Consider the following 15,558-nt stretch of genomic DNA (forward strand, 5'->3'; position numbering starts at 1 on the left):
TATGCTAAAATTTGTGAGTCTACCTCAGACTACTGTAAGGTGTGCCAGATGACATTGTCCACATTAATTGGACTATGAGATATCTTTGTGGAATACAAAACTTTAACCCCATTGAAATCTAAATGAAATGTTCTTATTGCTCCAATGAAAGTGATTAAAGCTCTAGTGTGATATTCACAGCACTTTAATGTATTTCTTAGAAATTAATGGCTCACTTCATTTAATTGAACCTTTCATTCATTCTTCATTTTCGGTTAACATACTGTAGGTACTAATTATCAATGTATACAAAATGATTCACATTTAATTGCGTCGCATATATCCACAGGGTCAAATATGTTAATAATCACCACACTGGCATCAGTAAGAATAACAGAAAAGGTTAGAAATGGCAGAATCAATGTTGTGCTGTAGAAAATATGTATGCAACATTTCGTCGCTATCAAAACATGTTGACTGAATAAATATGAAAGATTTTAGGGAAAGAGAACATGTGGTTGGTTCTCTTGCTACCAGGAAATGAGGCAGATAACAGCATTTGGCTCATTTCCTGAAATGCCATAAATACATTATTAACTTTATTACTTTGCAATGTTAGGATGCCTTTAAATTACTTTTGTTACACCTACAGAAATAATTTACACAACTAATGTTTTAGGCTTGTGCTCGTTAGTATTGATGACTTCAGTAGACATTAGGATTGTATACATTAATGAGAAGCGCTGACAACGCTGTTCGTACATAATAAAAAAGCTTTTAAAGGTCATTAGCCATGTGAAACCATGATAGGCCATTATGCTAGGTTTACCTTCAATTCGCAGCTCCTGTTGGTCTCTTAGCAACCCAGTCAACAGTTCAAGCGAATAGAGGAGCATATTTTAAAGGGCTAGTCCGGATATGCCTGGACTCTCTTCTTCTTCTACAAACTGGGGGAACGCTGACGGTCATCAACTGCAGGGTAAAACACTGACTATGGATAGGTACCTCATACAACCTGACTTCAAAATATCCAAATTATCCTTTTAAAATCTTGACCAGACTTCTTATACACGGTAACACCTTCTTTTAAGAACTTAAAAACAAATTGTTGACCTTGGTTTCACTGTCATAAATGTATCTTTATATATGCCATCCTAGCTTTAAAATGCCATCTGTTATGTCCAAGCACTAGATAAAACTGTGGTGTATTATTTTAACCCCTATCGTCATCCTCAGCCCACAGTAAGCTCTTACGCGTTATCCTGCTGTGTAATTAGCATATTAAATAAGTTACCCTGTGTGGCCATATTCATCATTGCCAACCAGATGCAATTAGAGCACATACATTAGAAATAATTTATCGCAGTGGGTGCCAGCCCACATTTCAACAGGTTTCAAGGGCTATATAATCTGGATCGGTGAGGAGATAATGTCCCCTACTAAGCTGTGAATGATCTAACCCAGAATGCTTGAAGCTGGCTAATTGCTGTGAAGAAGAGGACAAGCAATCTGCTAATTAAGTAATAATGGAAGAGCAAGAAAGATGAGCAGTTGGAGAACAGCTTTACAGGATGTATTGCTTTCCTTAAAGTTTTTTTAATGACAAGCTGCAGGGCACAGCCTTAAACGTTAAAGTGTAGGGGGGCTGAAAGCAGAAGATAATTATCAAATCTAAATCTGTCATTTGTATTTTGCAGTGTGATGTAGATAATGTCGAGAACCATTACAATTTTGATAGAGGCAGATTACAATTAATTTGGTGCTCAACCGTATATGATTTTTAAATTGGGATATTTTTGCAGAAAGTGTGCACGTATGAGAAACAACATTAATGAATTGATTCTATAACCAAATTACACATCAAATTCTAGAGGGTGGAGGAGCAGAAGTTTCTGTCAGTTTCCAAATTGATAGTCCTGAGCAATTAAAAAGTGATACATATATCTCCATAATGAAATGGTGCCAAAGTCTGACATTTCTGAAGATGATAGAGAAAAAAGGGGGGCCCTATTTTAGTGCCAATGCAGATGAAGCACAGAGACCTTGCACAAGTGAAGTGGTAATTTCAGTGTGTGTATGCCTCGCCTTCTTTCCATCTACATACAATTTTGTGGCTCATGACATCACTTGCATTAAAATTGGTTGTGAAGCACACTCGAGGGGAGTGTCACTTCAAATTAGATGGTGCAGTGCAATTTTCGTGTCCAAAATTTGGCAAGGGAACAAGTCATCTGTGATGAGTTGTTATCCACAGAAGAGCTCTAGCAGTCTCTCCATGACATTAAGGATTTGTCAATCTTAGATATGAATTTATTTTTTTAGGTTGAATTGACCTTAAATTATTTTTTTATTTTACAGGACAGGAAGACACTTTTTTTTTGTTGGCATTCAGTGGCCTACATAGTTCTCCGTAATTTAGGGACAAATAATACTAAATTGCAAATTGTGCCCCCGGGTCAAACAAAGCATTTTAAACTGAATTGTATTCAAACACAGAGAAAGCTACCCACAGCAAAAATGTGGGCATTTTACCCTTAAAATACACCAATCATCAGCTTCCATATAAATGGCTTTAGCATCTTAAAGTTCCCATTGTATTAGTATTTTCTTTGAATTCTATTATTATTTATTTATTTATTATTAGCATTATTCGATAAAAGATTATTGAATTACACACACTGAAAATGTACTTAAGACAGCATTATGTTTCTTTTAGCCAATTGAGGAGAGAATATCAAGTTGAAAACAACATCATGTAATCATGTTACAAAATACTTTCCTTTCTACACATCCAGCAGTTGCAGAGAAACATTAGCATTCTGATTCTGACCACCCGATGAACAAAATTCAATATTTACTCATTTTAGCTTAGTTTTGTTCTTCAACAACTTCTGTAAAAAATACCTGGGTCTTTAGCATCTAGACCTTCTTCACTACAGTACCTATAGAAAGTCATGATACCCTTTTGAAATAGTCACTTTTATTGTTTTACAGCCTGAAATGTTTATACATAAAAAATATATATTTTTCCAGCGTGATTTAAACATTTTGCCTAACTACATTCAAGTGAAATTGTTTTTTTAAAAATTTCTGAAAATTAATTTAAAAAAAAGAAAAACTAGAAAAGTAGGGTTGGAAAAGTAATGAGTCCCTTTAGTATAACCATGATAAACATTCTCAGGTATAACCAATCACCTTCCAGCTTACACACCATGTTAATTGGCCTCCGCCTGTCATCAATTGTGGGGTTTTTGATTACTTCAGAATAAAATCAGCTGTTCCTTGAGGAATACCACTTCTATTAATGCATGGTAAAGTAACACAACATATTTCACCATGGTTGGAAAGATGCTTTCAAAAGAGCTCCGGGATAAAGTTCTGGATAGGCACAAGTTAGGAGAAGGATCTAAAAGATTTCAAAGGCTTTAACTTTCCCTCTGAGTACCGTTCAGAGTGTTGTCCAGAAGTGGAGGCATATGGCACGACCCAGACCTTGCCTAGATCGGGCCGCCCCTCCAAACTGGATGACCGAGCCAGGAAAAGATTGATCGGTGAAGCTACCAAGAGGCCCATGGTGACCTGGAAGGAGTTACAAGTCTAAATGGCAGAGGTTTGTCGATCTGTGCATGTGACAACAATTTAAGGGTGGCAAAAAGTAGGCCTCTTCAAACATATTGAAGATTCTGATTCCATGTGGCAAATGGTTATATTGTCAGATGAGATCAAAATTGAAAATTTTGGGCTGAACTCTAAGCACTATGTTTAGTGGAAACCAAACACAGCACACCACCCACAACACACCATACCTACAGTAAAGCATGGTGGTGGCAGCATTATGTTGTGGGCTTGTTTCTCTTCAGCAGGGACTGGGCCATTGGTCAGGATTGAAGGGAAAATGGATGCTGCCAAGTACACCCGAATTCTTGAGGATGGGCAGGTGGTTCACCTTCCAGCGACCAAAACACACCGCCAGAAAAAACAACACAGTGGCTAAAGGACAGGAATGTCCTAGAGTGCCCAAGTCAGAGCCCTGACCTAAATCCTACAGAACATCTGTGGATGGACTTGAAGAGTGCAGTCCATCGCCATTCACCACAGAATTTGACTGAACTCGAACAGTTCTGCAGGAAGAATGGGGAAATATTTCCCAGTCTAGGTGCACAAAGCTGGTAGAGACATCAAACAGACTGATGGCTGTAATTTAAGCAAAAGGTGCCTCGACAAAGTATTAAATCTGGGGACTCATCACTTTTCCAACCCAGTTATTCTAGTTTTTTCAAAAGAGTATCATGACTTTCTATAGGCTCTGTACCTCGTCATTAACTTCGTAGGTGTTGGACACGTTTTGTAGCGGCGTTTTATCCAAAGTTTTTCACGAAAAAAGCTGACTGCTACTGCTGAAAATGGAGTTGGTAAGAGTATAATTTGTGTGTCTTACCACCAAAACAATAAGCTAAAAGGCTGAGACATACTGTAGAGTAGGATGACAAGTCTTTGTGGGTCTTCATGGGTTTAGCAGTTTTCATATTACGCATTGTCATTGATCAGTTGCTCATTTGAAAAAAGTAGTGCTTTAAGCCACCTGCTTCTGCAATTCCACTGCTAAGTCATTTGCTCTAGAAGTCTCTGCTCAGTACCCCATTCTGACCTGCAACCTGCTCACTTATTCAACAATGAAGTGTCCAAGCTAATCTGGAAATCATAGTTAATAAATTGTAGTCGTCACACTCTGCACAGAGAGGAAGATAGGAAAAGAGGCTCATCCTGAATCTACCGTAGGCAGGCCAGGTAATTATCTCCTAACCCTGTTGCAGTCTTCCTCTCTAACTCAGGGCTGTCGTCAGCTCCTCATCACTACATAAATACCTGGCTGAGGATTGGGCTGTAGCAATGGTGGACTATGGAATAAAACTGCTACCATATGGTGATTGGTAGCAGCCATTGAACTGCCTTTCTAATGTGACATCGCACTATACAGCTATTTGCTGCAGTGGGGTGTATTCCAACCACCTTTAAGTGTTGATTACATTGATCACAATCGCTGAATGGACTAAATGCATAGTATCAACAATAGATAATATGTAGGAATACACACCAGCTCAAAAAACCTGGCTATAATCACAAAACAAAACAGTGCACAGTATACAGAGCAGTTATGGCCATATGTTGGGATTTTAGCATTCCATTATTCTCTTGACTCTCATGAGGAGTTGCTCTCCAGCTAGCCCTGGGATAAAGCACAAGACATATATGGTATATCATCAAAAGGGGCTCCCATGGGTCTCTAAATCTCTGCATACTCATACAAATACCTCATCTAACTGTCTTATGCTTTGTATTGTATTATTTCTTACTCATCTGTTCTCCCTTTGCCTATGCTGTCTTCACTTTTCTTTCTCCCACTCCATTGCTCTGTCCCTCTCACTCTGTTTTATCTCTTAGTTCCCCAGTCACCATCAGCCTTTCCTCAGCATCTCATGTTGTATTGTCAGAAAAACAAAAATCATGTCTTCCACAAAGAAGAAAATGTAATGTAGCAGCGCTAAATGTTGAGGAGAGTGCAGAGGCAGTCTTCTGAAATAATTGCAGCATATGCTGTCATAACTATAGAACAGTTCTTTTAGCATGCTGAGATACTGAGCACCAACTGCACATGTGTTATCCTTGTAGATTTTATGCTATCTAGCTTGATTTTATCTCTAAATAACATTATAACATTATATACAGTATATTTAAATAGAGGCCATGGTCCTAGCCTACTCTCTCTGACCTGAACTGGAGGCACATGGAATCTAACAGCAAGGATTTTGCTCTTGGAACTTTCCTCCATGAAGCTTATGCACGACAGCACCTACTCTTTAACCCCTTTTTTTCTGTCTGATGACTCACATGGCTACATAGGAGAGCTGCTCCTTGGTGAGGTTGAGGGGGTGATTGGACACGGAGATGCCATACTGACGGGGATCCTGTCCTAATGGAAGATTTCCCCTCAGGATGGCGTTGTTGGCCACACTGAGGAAGGAAGCCATGCTGTGCCATCCCTGGTTGTAGAACCACACCTGCCAAGGTAGAGACAAGCATTACCACTGAGAACAGCATGTATGGGCTTTTGTGGTTGCTTCAGATGTCTCCTAGCAACTAGATCTGGCACCAATTCATTTGGCTGTGGATAAATAATAAAGAAATATTTAAAATGCAGGTTATGAAAGAAGACATATTTTAAAAAGATATAATCTGAGATGAATTTCTTTTTTAAAAACGTTACCAAGATATTTAGACTTGACCTGTCTTGGACTACTGAGTTTGGAAGTAGTAGTAGTAGCTATAAAGGTTGTGATACACTGCATTAGATACATTGTTGTGCAATACTATATGTATACTGTATTTATCCCGATCGAATACATACCAAATGTAAATTAAGGAAATTGGTTGCTACTTAAGTCATCTTAGTTTACTAAAATACATGTTTATTGGCTTTTTTTTAATGCCAACTACCCAGAAAAGTAGAAAACAAACAAGAACATATCTACTTGTTTTAACAGCTGGGTTGTTATAATCTTTTGTGAAGGGCTCTTAGGAGCTGTGTATCACCAATGTGGCCACCAGAAAGTGTGTAGAATCACTTCGAACCTTGGTTGTTCCACAGCGGAAGAAACGGAGAGAAAGCATTGCCAGTGATGAGATGCTGTTGTCTTTCTAAAGACGCACCAAGATTCTTATGCATTCTTGCGCAACATAGTCAGTACAGTAGAATGTACAGTACAGTATTGTGTCCCTGTAATTTCGGCAATTGTCCATTTTTGTTGTGTGTGCATGTCCCTGTGTCTTTTGATGATTAGAGTGAGGGTTACAATCGATTTTTGTCCACTTAGTGCACATAAGGCGCCCTGAGGAGAGAGGGTTCAAATAATCTCTCAAACATTTTTGTACTGATCTATAAGAATAGGGAAGAGAGCTGACAAACACTGCTTTTTCATTTAACAGGAGATAAAGGCCTACAATGAATGCCAAATCTTGTTGTGGCGTATTATGCTACTGTAGTTGCAGAGACAGAGTAAAAACATTCTTGCACTCTTTCTTTTTAATGTAAGTGACTCTCTGAGTCAGTGGCTGCTGGGGTGGAGAAGAAAAAGAATGGATGAAAGAGAGTAGGATCGAGAGAGGACTCCCCGCTGATAGTGCAGCGCTAATTAAGAGTGGATGGTGTTTGAGTGTCAGCCTAACATAACACTGCATCACAGAGTAGGGTATGGAGAAACTCGAGTACACACAGAGATGTGGATGCACACACACACACACACACATACACACTCTTGTCTCTCTGTTCTCGCTGTATCTCAGATACACAGATCGACCAAAATTGATATTATTTTCGCTATTATATTATCTTCTGCCTGTAGGTTCAGAAAGGTCTGCAAAATATCTATTTGATGTACTCAAGATAAGTGGGGAGTAAAGAGCACAGGGTTGTCTGCTAAATGAATGAGGGTGGTATAAAAGGAGTGAAAAATATGTAAGCAGATATTATGGCAAGACACATTTGCATTTCCACTTCTGAAACTACTTTAAACATCAACTTGTTTTGGGGAGGATCTAGTTTCACTATGAGATATATAAGCCTGAGATATTTGTAAGAGAAATTAACTTCAACATTAAATACAAATGTATTCCAGTGGTCGCAAGCAAGTAAATACAGTAACACACATACAGCAATGTACCAAATATAATTCTGAGGTCTCTACTACTTTTATGTGACAGCTATAGTTACTCTTCATATTAAGATTTAACATCAAACAATCATTTGCTACATTTATTAAAATAAAATCCATTGCTAAAGGTTTAACTACTGGTTCCAAACCTTTTTGGTTTCTGACCCCTTACAGAAACTAGTGTCTTTGGTGCCTTGAATCATATGTCTTTGCATTGTTAGCAGTTTCACCACAGAGACATTTCTCCCTCTAAAATTCTCAGATGGTCTCATATAAATAACTGCTTAAAGCCGAAAGAGGTAGAAGTATCAAAAATTTTACATAGAAAAGTAAGAACAAATCAATACAGATTTGTGTATGTGGGTATATGTACCTCACAAATCAAATCCTCAGATTTATCTTGTGATCCTTAAAGTCCCACTCCAGACACATTTTGAAGGACAACCCCTAATTCCGATGAAGATGGGACATTGTGTTAAATGTAAATAAAAATAGAATACAATGATTTGCAAATCCTTTTCAACCTATGTCCAACTGAATAAACTACAAAGACAATATACTGTATAAAATATTCAAACTGATAAACGTTATTATTTTTTTTTCAAATATTCACTCATTTTGAATTTGATGTCAGCAATATGTTCCAGTAACATTATCCCACGTTGTTTCCATCAATGTTCAAACCCAGAGAAATCTGTAATTCTATTTAATTAAACGGCCCGTTACCGATACTAAGCTTCCCTTCTAAGGGTAAGGATGTGCATTAATATTCTGAACCATCATGCCATATTCTTATATGGCATGATCTTCATAACCTAAGGTGTCATAACTAATGGGTCTCCTCCTGACGTTTGGGGAGATCAATTATATAGACATCATAATTCATAATAAAGTACATTTTGCAAGTAAAAAGGTGAGTAGACCAGTTTTATGTGAGTTTGCACCGGCCTATGTCCTGTTTCTCTTAATCCCTGCCGTTCCTCTTTCCACCTGCCTAATTCCACCTCAGAGATCGTTAAATTTTCATCTCGTTGGATTAAATCAAACAGTAGAGAAAAGGGGCACACTGCAATTTATATAATACCTTCATGTTGTCTCTGGTACCCAAGTTCTTCAGCACCACTTCAGCCTTCTGGAAAATCTGATCGGTCACATTATCCTAATGAAGATGAGGAAAACAAGAAACAAAAAAACTGAGTTGGAGACTTAATTGGATACACTAGGAAAACCACCACTGCTCTTTGAAATGCAAAATATGAGTCAGAGGGAGACAAGAATTATGACTTCCAGGGAGAACATGGGTGTGCTAAGCCACTTATTTCCCATAGACTTGGGAAAAATATGTCCCTTGTTATTTGGGCTTCTTGCAAGTTCCTTCATTTTTTGACGATTCTGTTTTATTAAATAAAACGAAATAATTAAAATCATTAAAGAAGAAAGAAAGGTTCACATGTAACAGAAATTGCCAAACTTTCTAATGCACCACTGTAAGTAGTATGCCTGTATTGTAAGGCAATACAGTAAATAGTGGCGAGAGGGTAGACTGGACACGATGCGTTAAAATCTGCTCTACCGCGCTCATGTTTCATGTGAAATGAGCCTTAGGATGAGGGCTTGAGATGACAGGCATGCAATTTCCAAAGTGTCATGTTGATACCATGCCATTCAGACCGACCATAAGAGCACTGAGCACATTACATGTGTGATATAAATGCAAATGGACCTCCTGTTGGACCCTGCCTTTATAGGGCTATCGCAGAGGAGAGAAGGGAAAAGGGGGGGGAGTGGATGCAGCATGGAGTGACAACTGGAGCTAGATGTGGGAGGTAGACAAAATAAGAGGAGAAAAATCGAGAAAGACATCCCAAGAATACAAGAGGGTGCTCAGGTGCAAGTGCTTTTCTACTATGAAAGAGAGAGAGAGAGAGAGAGAGAGAGAGAGAGGGAGAGAAATAGGGGGGGGGGGGTTGGACAAAGAAGATATCTCAAGACAGTAACCATAAGAGTGAGGAGATCATACGACTTTTTTATATTTTCAATCCCACAATCCGTCACTACATGTGACTTTCAAAAATGTGGTAACATTTCAAGAATGTATTCAGAGCATTTTTTGCCCAGCCATATATCTAGTCTGCTCCTTTGACATAAAATGTTTACACATCATTTCAGTAACGCAGCATGAACTCTTCATCTCTTTTCACATCACCACATGAAAGAGGAGGAACAAGACAATAAACACCTCCATCTATGCTGATAGGAGTATTTACAACCCATCTGTTCCAAGACATTACCTATTCATACACAGGGCACAGAACAAGACTCTCTTGTCTGGAATGCTTCTTCCAGCAAAAGCTATGGAATCTTAACAGCATTTTGTGTTTTGACCTTGTACAGGTTTGCATTGTGCCAAGCAGCAACGGGCAGCACCATTAGGTGGCCTTGCTGAGGATTAGCGGTGGCTGAAATGAGATGAGAAGTGGGCTAGCAGCTGTCTGGGTCTAATCCTTGACAAACTCCTTCCTGCTCAAGGACAATGACAAGGCTGGTTTGGCCAGTGGACCTGCCCATGCCACGGCTAACGACACAGCAATAAAGCCACTCGAGTGTGTGTCGACTTTCTTGGCTTGTATTCCAAAGTGGCCTGCACAGTTCAGTGGTCAAGTGCTCTGTGTGACTGAGTGGTCATATGGACTGTGGGACAGTGTGTTAATGTGTGTGTGTATGTGTGTGTGTGTGTGGTAAGAATTTGCCAGGAAGGAGTTCATGCTTTTTTTAAATTAGGAGCTTATTTCTCTGAATAATATAAAGGATAAAATATATGTTGTTTGAGAAGGTAACAAAACATTTCAGGGAACAGTAGTGACATTAATACCATCTACATAAAATACTGTGCCATTTGAGATTTATTTTTTGCCTTAATTACACAATTTCCAGCACACAGACTTGTTCTCTCCATTCTAATCACCCCTTGCAACACCAAGCCCTATTTCTACCTACTAGACAGGAAATGCAATTAAACCGAAATTTCAGAGCCCAGTTCCGAGCCTGCGCAGGTGGCTCAGAGTGCAAAAACACCCTACTTCCCGTTAGTGGCTCACATGACAATGCTTACTGAGCAGACCAGAGCCAGACATTTCCCAAGGACAGTGTAGCACTTTAATAACATGGGATGTAGAGCTGGGGTAGCTAATGCCCGGCCATTAGGGTTACATCATCGCTGCTGCAGGAATTAAAGTCACATTAGTGTTGAGATCCGGGAGACAGAGAAGGGAGCCTGGGTAGGGATGAGACCGGAGACGCCTGAGGGCAAAGCAATGTGCTGATTTCAAAGTAGCTTGAACGTCCAAAAATTTGAAATGTTAATGAGAGACTGTGTGTATGCAGGCTGAAAGAGAGAGATATAGAGATATTCAAGGAGGGGACAAGTAAGTTGGTATGCACACTGGAGATCAAAATTAGAGAACAAGTTATTAATACCTAATTTATTCTGAAATACTGTTATTTAGTGTTCAGAATTTGACTGAATATCAGCTGTGGCTTTACCACTGCTGTCCTAGCATTTTTTTTTTTAAATAACCAAGGCACTTCAACAAAAACCTTTATTTTGTGAAAAAAGCAGTCAGCATAACTGCCAGTTATTGGTGTTAATCTGACACGTGGTGACAATTTCCTCAATTGTTGGACACACCCTATTTATCTGGCAGCTCTCCTGGTTACTTGGTGGCAAGATGGCAAGTCGCTCTAAGGTGACTGAAACCCTTAGACAGCAGGTTGTCCAGATGAAGGCCAAGGGGACGACCCTCAGTTATTGTGTCTGTGGTTTCAAGAACACTGAAACTTAACAAGGACACAGATCCATTTAAGTCCCTCAAAAAGGCCAGTCCACATGAAACAGGTACACGAGAGGACAGGAATATGCAAAGACTCTTAATGGGGAATCGGTTGAACACTGCAGCTGGAGTTGCTCGCAAGTTTAGTGCTGAACAGGGCAAGGATCTGTCTCTGCACACATCTCTCTGTTTAAGACAATTTGAACTGAAAGCCCACTATGCCGTGATAACACCTCTCATTGGCAGAAATAATAAAAAGATGAGATTCGACTTTGCTGAGGGGAATGTTGTGTGGACAGAGGAAAACTGGTTCAGAGGTCACTTCAGTGATGAGAGCAAATTCCATTTCTCTGGGTCTGATGGGAAACATTATGTTCGGAATAGGACTTGGGAAAGACTGAACCCAAAGTGTGTAAAGAAGTCAGTTAAATTTGGAGGAGGAATGGTCATGGTTTGGGGGATGTTTTCTGCAGCAGGAGTTGGGCTTCTTGTACAGCTACAAGGCAGGGGGAATGCAAACGTTTATGTCAACCTCCTTCGGCAACAGGCAATAACTTCACTGCACTTGTCTCCAATCAGCTGCAATTTTCATGCACGACAAGGCCCCCTGTCACACTGAAAAGCGGGTTAGGCAATTCCTTTAAGCTAAGAATATTGAAACAATGAAATGTCCAGCCAAGAGTCGAGATCAAAACCTCATAAAGAATCTCTGGGAAATCCTTGGTGACTAAGAAACCCACTGCAGTCACCGACCTGTGGGAGAGACTGAAGAAGAATGGACCAAGATCAAACCAGAGCAGTGTAAGAAACTAGTGATGTTCTGTCGGCGCAGATGTGCTTAAGTCATTCAAAGCAAGAGCCTCTACACTTCCTATTCAGTTTGAATCCTATAGCCCTAAGAAAACATTGTTGAAATCTTCTCTTCTGACACAATGGATACTGTTTTATTTACTGTTCTAATTTTGCTCAGTTTTTTTTCACTAAATAAAAGGTTTTTGTTGCTGTTGTTGTTGGTTTTTGTGCCTTGCTTATTAAAAAAACAAACATGGTAGTACAACAGTGGTTTAGCCACAGCGAATATTCTATCAAATTCTGAACGATAAAAAAAACAGTATTTCAGAATAAATCAAGTATTAATAATTTGTTCTTCAATTCTGACCTCCAGTCTAGTTCAAGAAACACTGTGCCTGTGTAAGAGAGTATGAATGCATGAATTGAAATGAAAGAGTGAGATAGATGAAGTTAAATAAATGTGAGAGGAAAAGGGTTTGCAGAAGCAAAGTATGAATGCATGTTCTTGTGTAGTGAAGACCCAGATTCCTTGATTTATTCAAAGCGATGCACAATCATAGCCTGTTGCCATGGACACTCCACTGAATGGATTTGAGGAATCTAAACCTCCTCTCTTCTTTGCTTACACTATTTGTCAATTGTTTAAGAATACAGCGGGGTCCAAAAGTCCACTACAAATAACATCACCTGTATCCAAGATACATAAATAACTGAAAAAAAAACGCTATGCTCCAATTAGGAGCAGCTTGCTCCAAAGGCAACTGCAGCCTTGAAAAGAGAAAAAACGTTTCTGAACCACTTCTTTAGTCACTAGAAAGAGCTTTAGTGTTAGACAACGATCAACAGATATTGCCATCCCTAGATGTCACTTTTTGCAACATTTGTCTAAAATATGGCTTTGTTTTTGATATATTAACCCAATTACTCGCCTCAGACAATATGACCCATTAGACTGCATTTTAAAATAAAGCCCACATTTAGATGAGCCATCTAGTGATTTGAGGGTTCTCGTCCTTAACTTTACACATATGTATTGGGGATGAACTAATTCTAAACTGTGGCATCAACAGACTAACTTTGTGAATGCCAATATTTATTACATACCTGAAATAAAGCAAAAAGGTCTTTTATATCCCTGAATGAAGCTTCAATTTCTGCCTCAGTCAGACGGACTTGGGAGTTGACCGCTCCGACAGAGATGCCTCCGTACCTGGAGTGGCAGGTTCAAGTGGGGGTAAGAGTAATATCAAGGTTAAACACACCCACTGATTTTTACACTTGCTCGGTATAGCCACACACACATGAGATACAGACATACAAGAAAGGTAGATATTACAGTGGAAATATGGACACTAACAAACATGATAGTAATGTGGCTCAAAACACATAAGCCCAAAATCAAAGTGCCTGAAGAAAGTCACTCGTTCCTAATGTACAATAAGATAAGTGAAAGCACGGTGAAAACCTCTAAAGAAATGTCGATATTCAAAGCATTCACACTGACACGCCTTACCTTGTTTTACCCGAGTGTTCAAATGTTTTGACCAAGAAGTCTGTCATGTTCCATCCAGTCAAATCCAATAATGTGTCTGTTGTGTTCTGGATCCTCTGTTAAAATAGAGAGATACAGTAGACAAATAAAATAAATGTTATAACTCAAGAAACAAATAAACACTACTTGTTGTAAAGTGACATTGAACTGAAAACTGTTTTTTTCAGGGGACTTAAATGCAGCACAACAAGCTGTTAACATAATACTGACCTTTTATCAACTTATTAAATTGCAAACAGTTACTTATTTACACTTCCAGCAGATAAGGAGAAAAGTTTGATGATTATTCGTCATAAGACATCAGTGACGCCTTTCACGTTTTACAAAGTCAAGTAATCTAATGTTACTCACAGAAGTGTGCAACCTTTGCATACCGTAGCACTTAACAATGCCTGTGCGTGGTACAGCATCATGCGCAGAAAGGCTGACCAGAGACTGACTGCAGCAGGTGCAACTGCTCAACCACCCATAAAAACTCATCCAGTAGCTGCAAAATCAACAAAACTTAAGAGCAAGAACACACTGTGGTACACACTCTCTCAACCCTTATCATATTAGTCAATTAAGCCTGGCTATGGGAAGCCTGGCTGAAATCTAGACACCCCCCCACAAATGTAAAAGCTGTGTCTTATGTCAAAGAACCCTAATTAGATGCCCTTCTGTGGATAAATGGGTACATTCAAACATCCAATTAAGGGAGGGTACGACACACCACCATGAATGCACTCTGTGATGTGTAGACTGATAGTACCAGTACACACACTCTCACAGAGACACCAAGCTGCTTTAGCCTTGCATATTTAGAGGTAACACTATGCTAATTGCCAGAGCGATACTTGATAAACGTGCAATATAGACCCCCGACTGCAAGGCAATTTAGCAGCGTGCCCCTAATGCAGGTTATCTACCATTCTGTACAAACAGCTTGATATGCAAGCTTTGGGTAACCATGGTGTGTTGTTTAATCTGTTACCTTTGAGTGTACCCATTCTTTATCACTTACAACACAGAGTAGGGGTCTATAACAGGAGTATACGTCTGGCTATCAGTTTGAAGGACCAATTTTTTGTTTTGTTTTTTGCATCTCTTTTCATTTCTGTCTCCAAATATCCCTTTAGAGATAACTCACTCTTTGATCGGGTTTTACTGTACATGAGAGTGCCATTCCATAGGACACAGAAAAAGTAGTAAAGAGGGGATTAGATGTGTTGGGGTTAAACAAGAAGGGGGAGAATAATAAAAGGAGATTATAAAAACAGATTAAAAACAAATAGGATAAATAAGAAAACAGAGCAGGAGTGGATAGAGGATATAAACATAAGTTAGGAATTAGAGAAGAGAGCAGAGGAGAAAAGAGAAGAAAAGGAGGAGGAGAACTTGAATCACAAGGCAAAGAGCAAACAGAAGGAGAAAGCCGAGGAAGAGGACCCATCTGGCTTATGAATCAGAGATAAGAAAAAACGAACAGCACAGCAACCTTGGCTTATCTCTGAGCAAACATGCTTCTCTTTCAGAAAGCCACAGGAACTCGGAAACAAACAGAACCAAAAATAAGAGCTTTTACACTCCACTGTGTGTACAGTGAGTTTATATGTGAGCATACAGTCAGTGTGGGTCTAATTATTTTGGCCTTGGTCCATATCCCAAATCAAAAAGATTGGAATGGGAACATTATGTGCAATACTGGGGTCTGCAT

The 15,558-nt window shown here is 39.2% G+C and overlaps 1 protein-coding gene across 1 annotated transcript in view; it reads right to left on the reverse strand.

Moving 5' to 3' along the window:
- LOC310964107 (phospholipid-transporting ATPase ABCA1) overlaps nt 1–15,558 on the reverse strand; it is a gene marked incomplete at both ends in the record, with an annotated part of 149,223 nt that overhangs the window by 44,533 nt on the left and 89,132 nt on the right. Inside the window, 4 exons of the mRNA XM_083937104.1 lie at nt 5,869–6,038; nt 8,773–8,847; nt 13,415–13,520; nt 13,824–13,918. Of these exons, the coding sequence (XP_083793230.1) occupies nt 5,869–6,038; nt 8,773–8,847; nt 13,415–13,520; nt 13,824–13,918 (446 nt within the window). The remainder of the gene's footprint in view (nt 1–5,868; nt 6,039–8,772; nt 8,848–13,414; nt 13,521–13,823; nt 13,919–15,558) is intronic.

This window comes from Echiichthys vipera, assembly GCF_963691815.1.
Source record: "Echiichthys vipera genome assembly, chromosome: 22".
NCBI classification, from domain to species: Eukaryota; Metazoa; Chordata; class Actinopteri; order Perciformes; family Trachinidae; genus Echiichthys; species Echiichthys vipera.